Here is a 7,000-nt window from a genome sequence, read left to right on the forward strand (position 1 = left end):
CCCCCCCCCCCCCCCCGGTAACTGTTGCTAATGCAAAACATACAAATTAGCCTAAGGCTGTTCCTGGTGCAATGCATCCCAGGTTACATTTAATTAATTAAATAATATATAATATAATAAATTAACTATTGAATTAAATAATATGTGTATATATTATATATATTTTATATATTTTATAACAAAATTATTAAATCATAATATAAAATAAATATAATGAGTTAATTTAATTAATTATATTTTAAAAACGAAATTGACTTGACTTAACAACTTTCTAAGTGTCACAGTGTGTGACTCCTGTTTCTCCTCTGTGATTGGACCGCCTCTGTTTGGGGGAGGGGCTTAGCGGACGGTAATTTGGTTATCGCTGCTTGCCTAAAATGCAAACTTGTTGTGAACTGTAGTGATCAAATAATATCTCTAAAATAACAAAATCCTCCGTCTTTAACCTTGTTTTCTCCCCCCTTAATCAATTAAACCCAATCCAGATCCACTTTTAATCCGGTTTTATTTATAATAAGACTAACTGTCCGTGGACCCCTCCCTGTGCCGTGGTTTAACCCAAACTTTAAACAGGATTTGGTTATTGATGCTGGTCTACCTGTTCCTCCTCTCTGGGTCGGCCAGGTCTCCATCGCCGGATCGGCTGTTGCCGCTCTGCAGAAAGAGTTTTCTTCTTCTGCTGCGACCACGAGAAAGATCATCAAGCCCGTCAAGTCTCCCAGTCCGTCTTGTGCAACGGAGACCAGAGAGACCCTGGAGCCTGTCCCCCCACCCTTCAAAGACTTCCCTGAGAAATACCAGAGTCATTACGGCCCTGAGTTACAGACCGGGGTGGTGTTCTCGGGGGGTACGGAGAGGAGATATGAGGACCGGGGGGCCCAGGTTGGTAATCTAGTGTCCTGGGCTGGATCTGAAAAGGGCAAGAAAACTTGATGAGTAGATCGAGTCCGAGAACTTGTTCCGAGTGAAACCGCAATAGACGTGTCTGATTGTCCAAGACCTCCTCCCCAGATAGCTCTAAGAAATCTCTAAGAAGTTTTAAGAAATCAGTTTTTTAGAAGTCCGGTTTTTAGAAGTCTGGTTTTTCAGAAGTCTGGTTTTTAGAAGTTCAGTTTTAAGAAGTCTGGTTTTAAGAAGTCCGTTTTTTAAAAGTCTTTTTTTCTTGACTGGTGTGAGCATCCAGGATGGACTTTCTCTCTAATACGGAGAAGATATATGAGGACTCGGGGGCCCGGGTTTGTAATCTAGAGGCCTGGGCTGGATCTAAACAGGGTATCAGAATTAGATTTTACTAAAGAACACTGCGACCGCTGGGCTACTCTTCAGACTTTAGTCCGGTTTTTAGAAGTCTGGTTTTAAGAAGTCCGGTTTTAAGAAGTCCACTTTTTAGAAGTTCGGCTTTTAGAAGTCCGGATTTTAGAAGTCCGGTTTTTAAAAGTCTGGTTTCTCTTTCTCTCTAATCTTACGATGCTACTCCCAACTTCTGGAGTCCATCTATCTTCTTTTTATCTTATAAAATGTCTTGTCCAGTGTTTTTTGGCTTTGTTGTGCAGTTTTTTTTGGCTTTGTTGTGTCCATGTCCTGGATTTCAGAAGTCTAAAAGGTGGTTTTGTTAAATTAAAGTTTGCTAACCAATCAGTGATGATTTCACAGGTGATGGAGGCCGCAGCTGTCCCGTCTGCAGGGGGCGCCGTGATCCCAGCCACGCTGGTGTCGGTGAGTGGTTCAAGTCTCACACATCTAACCTGCATGGACACTAGTGGACACTAACACACACATTAGACTTCCATGGAGACTAGTTGACACTTATTTAATCCTTCATAATTAGGGTTTTTGATTTTCAATTAAAATATTTAATGTCTTCCTGACTTCCATGTTTGAAGGAAACACACAGATGAGAACAATTTATGGTTATTTATTGAATATTTCCAACATTTGAAACCAAAAACCACATTGACTTAGATTCCCGGTCTGGGCAGAAATATATCCCCGGTCCGGGCAGAGTTAGATCCCCGGTCAAAGCAGAGTTTGATCCCCGGTTTGGGTAGAGTTAGATCCCCGGTCCCAGCAGAGTTAGATCCCCGGTCCAAGCAGAGTTAGATCCCCGGTCCAAGCAGAGTTAGATCCCCGGTTTGGGTAGAGTTAGATCCCCGGTCCGGGCAGAGTTAGATCCCCGGTCCAAGCAGAGTTAGATCCCCGGTTTGGGTAGAGTTAGATCCCCGGTCCGGGCAGAGTTAGATCCCCGGTCCAAGCAGAGTTAGATCCCCGGTCCAGGCAGAGTTAGATCCCCGGTCCAAGCAGAGTTAGATCCCCGGTTTGGGTAGAGTTAGATCCCCTGTCCAGGCAGAGATAGATTCAAGGTCCAGGCAGAGTAAGATCCCCGGTCCGGGCAGAGCTGGATATCCGGTCCAGGCAGAGCTAGATCCCTGGTCCGGGCAGAGTCTGATTTTTTAGATTACTCGTGATTTTTGGTTGATTTGATTCTAAGATAATTTTATAATCTGCATTGTTCTGAATAAATAACCTTAATGTTAAATCCTGACTCCTCTGAGGAGCACATTGTCCCTGACTGGTTGTATTGTGTCTGCAGGGTTTAAAGAACACTAATGTGACGGAGGGCGAGTCGGTGACCCTGGAGTGCCAGATCAGCGGTCACCCCACCCCCGTCATCATGTGGTTCAGAGAGGACTACAAGATTGAGAGCTCCATAGATTTCCAGATCATCTACGAGAACGGATTCGCCCAGCTGGTGATCCGGGAGGCGTTCGCCGAAGACAGCGGACGCTTCACCTGCACCGCCACTAACGAGGCGGGAACTGTCAGCACTTCCTGTTACCTGCTGGTCCAGGGTCAGTACTCAGTACTCTCTATTTATCACCACTTCCTGTTACCTGCTGGCCCAGGACCAGTATTAAGTACTCTCTACACTGTATAGATATATATATATATATCTATATCTTTAGTCCATAATGTGCACATTTATCTGTAACATGGTGCGTCCTGCTGGAGACTAACCCGTCTTTGTCCTCCAGTGTCCGAGGACATCGAGAGCAGGGAGGACGTCGCTGTTGTTACTGAACATGTTGAAACTGCTGAAAAACTGTGAGTAACTATTTTAACTAGTTTACTTCAAATACAAATATTTGTACTTTATACTTTGTCCCAACTGGCCCGTGTGTAGTGATTGCTAAAAAACAGAGTGTACGTTGTAAATTCCCCACTGGGGATCAATAAACAGTATAAATTATTATTATTGAATTATTATTAACTATATGTATCTAGTGTTGCAAGGTTATACTAAGAGACTTAGACTTAGACTCTCTTTATTAATCCTTTTGGGATGACTCCCACATGGAAATCAGTTTTAATCATAAAGAATACAGTATAGAGAGAAAAAAAATAAGACAGTATAAAGATAACAATAATAAGTATATAGAAAAGAAAGATACATATGAACAGATAGCTAAAAGTAAGGACTTCTCAAATTGGGAGCGAAAAATCCAGTCAGTTCACATTAACTCCAGAAAGCTGAGTTGATCGTAGCTGGCGCCGCAGCTTGGTCCCGGTGACCCTGAACAGAGATTTATGATTCCAGAGTAACCGAAGAAGCCAAAGAGGGGACTGTGTCCCAGGTGAGCGCGGCCGGGGCCGATTCCGTGGCCGAAGCTGCCGCCCCTCCCGCCGCTCCCTTCTTCATCACGAAGCCCAGCGTCCAGAAGCTGGTGGAAGGGGGGAGCGTGGTGTTTGAGTGCCAGGTTGGGGGGAGCCCCAAACCACACATCATCTGGAAGAAGGGCGGCGTCCCGCTCACTACCGGATACAGGTATGGGATATCTGCAGGGTGTAAAGGGAATATCCTCAGGGTGTAAAGGGAATATCCTCAGTGTGTAAAGGGAATATCCTCAGTGTGTAAAGGGAATATCTGCAGGGTGTAAAGGGAATATCCTCAGGGTGTAAAGGGAATATCCTCAGGGTGTAAAGGGAATATCCTCAGGGTGTAAAGGGAATATCTGCAGGGTGTAAAGGGAATATCCTCAGGGTGTAAAGGGAATATCTGCAGGGTGTAAAGGGAATATCCTCAGGGTGTAAAGGGAATATATGCAGGGTGTGTGCTGTGTCTGTAATGGAGGCTGCAGCCTCCAGGGGGCAGTAGCCGTCATGATTTTGCCTTTAACCCTAACGCTTTCTTTCCTTCGCGCTCCTCCAGATATAAAGTTGCTTACAAGAAGGAAACGGGAGAATGTAAGCTAGAGATCTCCATGACTTTCGCTGATGACGCCGGAGAATACTCCGTCTATGTGAAGAACCAGCTGGGAGAAGTGTCCGCCTCCGCCAACCTGCTGGAGGAAGGTACGTTATTAAATAATAACTCTAAATAACTCTACCTTAAATAGGAACTCGGAATAACTCAACTCTGCCTTAAATAAGAACTCTACCTTAAATAAGAACTCTAAATAACTCAACTCTACCTTATAATAACTCTACCATATAATATTAATGTGACCGACTGTGTCCCAACATGAACCGTTCAGGTGTGAAAGGACCCTTTTTAGACCTGAGACCCAGAAGAGCTGAGACCTGGTTCTAACTTTATGGAAATTCTTTGTGTCGCTAACAGAGGAATACGAAGTCTACATGAAAAAACAGCAAGAGACCTTTACGACTGAAGTGACAACCATGGTACAGGAGCCCAGAGTGGGAGACCTCCCCCCAATGGAGCAGACCACCACCACCATTATCTCAGGACAGGTAGGACCAGTGGGCCATTTCCTCAGGGGGGGGGGTTCCCCCTTTTTGATTATTAATGATGTCTGTCAGCATTAAAACCCTGAGTCATGGTCTGGTCTGCAGGAGTTCCACCTCTCGGCCATGGAGCTGAGGACCATCCAGGACCTGGAGGTCTCCATCATGAGGATCACCTACCGCGAGATAGTGTCTGAGGATGGGGAGCTGATGGTGACTGCCACCCCCACCGAGGCCACGCAGCCAAGCTTCCAGACCCCCGTCAAGAACTACCGCATAAGGGACGGGATGAGCGTCACGTTCCACTGCCAGACGACTGGGATGCCTCTCCCTAAGGTAGACGGGTGGATGGATGGAGGGATGGATAAAGGGATGGATAGAGAGAGAGAGAGAGAGAAAGAGAGAGAGAGGGAGGGAGGGAGGGAGGGAGGGATGGATGTATAGGAGCATGTGTGTGTGTTCAGGCCTGTGTGTAACGTGTAATAACAACAGTGTGTAAATTGTAAATTCACCTTGTGGGACTAATAAAGGATACAATTTTTTATTTATTTAGTTATTTATTTCTAATTCTTTTTTAATTATGATTTAATTTTAAATTTGTTCTTATGATTTAATTTTGTATTGTTTGGATTATTTATTTATTTATTTTATTATTATTATTTTTTCACGATGTCATCTTGTCTCCTGCAGGTCGCCTGGTTCAAAGACGGCCAGCGTCTCCGGGCCGGAGACCGCTACCAGATGGACGTCCTCCAGGACGGACGGGCCAGTCTCCGTCTGCCCGTGGTTGTCCCAGAGGACCAAGGGGTGTACACCGCCTTCGCCTCCAACATGAAGGGCAACGCCGTCAGCTCTGGGAAGCTCTACGTGGATACAGCTGGGACCCCCCAGAGACTCACCCCCCAGCCCCAGCCCGCCATGCAGAGGATCAGGTAAGCTCTCTCGCACGGGCCCCACACATATATATCTCCTGTGTATTAAAGACTCTTCTTCTTCTTTAGGTCCACGTTTCCTCTCTGAGGACTCTCCTGTGTACTAAAGAATCTTCTTCTCTCCCCCAGGTCCACGTCTCCCCGCTCTCTGAGCCGGTCTCCCGGCCGGTCCTCCAGCCGGTCTCCGGGACGGTCTCCGGCTCGCCGGCTGGACGAGACGGATGAGGCCCAGCTGGAGAGACTCTACAAGCCGGTGTTTGTCCTGAAACCGTCGTCCTGTAAATGCTCCGAGGGACAGACGGCCAGATTTGACCTGAAGGTGGTCGGGAGACCGATGCCCGACACGTACTGGTTCCTCAACGGTGAGTCCTATATATATATATCTTCATCAATATTAATGTTATCTCTCTATCTGTCTACCTGAATCTCTTTAAATATGGATATCTATACTCCCAACTGTGTATATCTAGATATTCATGTTGTATTTTAATTTATAATATCTTGATATTCTACGGTGTTATTAATTGTTTCTGTGCTATATTTTAATGACAATAAAGACATGTTGACTAAAATAAGCCGTATGTGTCCCTGGTGTGTCCTTGATGTTTCCCTGGTGTCAACAGGACAACAAGTGGTGAGCGACCACACCCACAAGATCGTGGTCAAAGAGGACGGGACCCAGTCCCTGATCATCGTCCCGGCCCTTCCCCAGGACTCTGGGGAGTGGACCGTCATTGCCCAGAACCGGGCCGGACGGGCGTCCATGTCCGTCACGCTCACTGTGGACGGTGAGGATTGTGTCCTTCTAATTTAAAAAACTTTTAAAATCTTTATCTTGTTTTTAAACCTTTATCTTGTTTTTTGATCTTTCATCTTGTTTTTAATACTTAATCTTGTTTTTAGACGTTTTATCTTGTTTTTAGACCTTTGTCTTGATTTTAGACCTTTTATCTTATCTTTCAACCTTTTCCCTCAGATTTAGTGTTTGTATCTTGTTTTTAGACCCTTTATCTTGTTTTAGACCCCCTTCTTTGCAGTAGACGTTCATTGACTTGCAGGTTTCCATTCTTCTTCCTTCCAGCTAAAGAAACCCTGACGCGTCCCCAGTTCACGGAGAAACTCAAGAACATCAGCGTGAAGCAGGGCACCCTAGTGGAACTGGCGGTCCGAGCGATCGGGAACCCCCTCCCCGACATTGTCTGGCTGAAGAACAGCGACATCATCACCCCACACAAGCACCCACACATCAGGTTTGTTCAATACCTGCTGTGTTATCGGGAATTACAAGCTTTAAAAATCTACTGCTCAAAGGTTTGGTTCATTCA

At 45.5% G+C, this 7,000-nt stretch overlaps 1 protein-coding gene across 1 annotated transcript in view; it reads left to right on the top strand.

Annotated features, from left to right (window-relative positions):
- LOC117953067 (titin-like) overlaps positions 1–7,000 on the top strand; it is a 201,318-nt gene that overhangs the window by 13,866 nt on the left and 180,452 nt on the right. The window contains exons 6-16 of the mRNA XM_034885784.1: positions 1,654–1,716; positions 2,591–2,849; positions 3,033–3,102; positions 3,596–3,823; positions 4,208–4,350; positions 4,619–4,737; positions 4,828–5,079; positions 5,434–5,675; positions 5,805–6,037; positions 6,299–6,463; positions 6,757–6,925. Coding sequence (XP_034741675.1) covers positions 1,654–1,716; positions 2,591–2,849; positions 3,033–3,102; positions 3,596–3,823; positions 4,208–4,350; positions 4,619–4,737; positions 4,828–5,079; positions 5,434–5,675; positions 5,805–6,037; positions 6,299–6,463; positions 6,757–6,925 — 1,943 coding nt within the window. The remainder of the gene's footprint in view (positions 1–1,653; positions 1,717–2,590; positions 2,850–3,032; positions 3,103–3,595; positions 3,824–4,207; positions 4,351–4,618; positions 4,738–4,827; positions 5,080–5,433; positions 5,676–5,804; positions 6,038–6,298; positions 6,464–6,756; positions 6,926–7,000) is intronic.

This window comes from Etheostoma cragini, chromosome 11 (genome assembly GCF_013103735.1).
Source record: "Etheostoma cragini isolate CJK2018 chromosome 11, CSU_Ecrag_1.0, whole genome shotgun sequence".
NCBI classification, from domain to species: Eukaryota; Metazoa; Chordata; class Actinopteri; order Perciformes; family Percidae; genus Etheostoma; species Etheostoma cragini.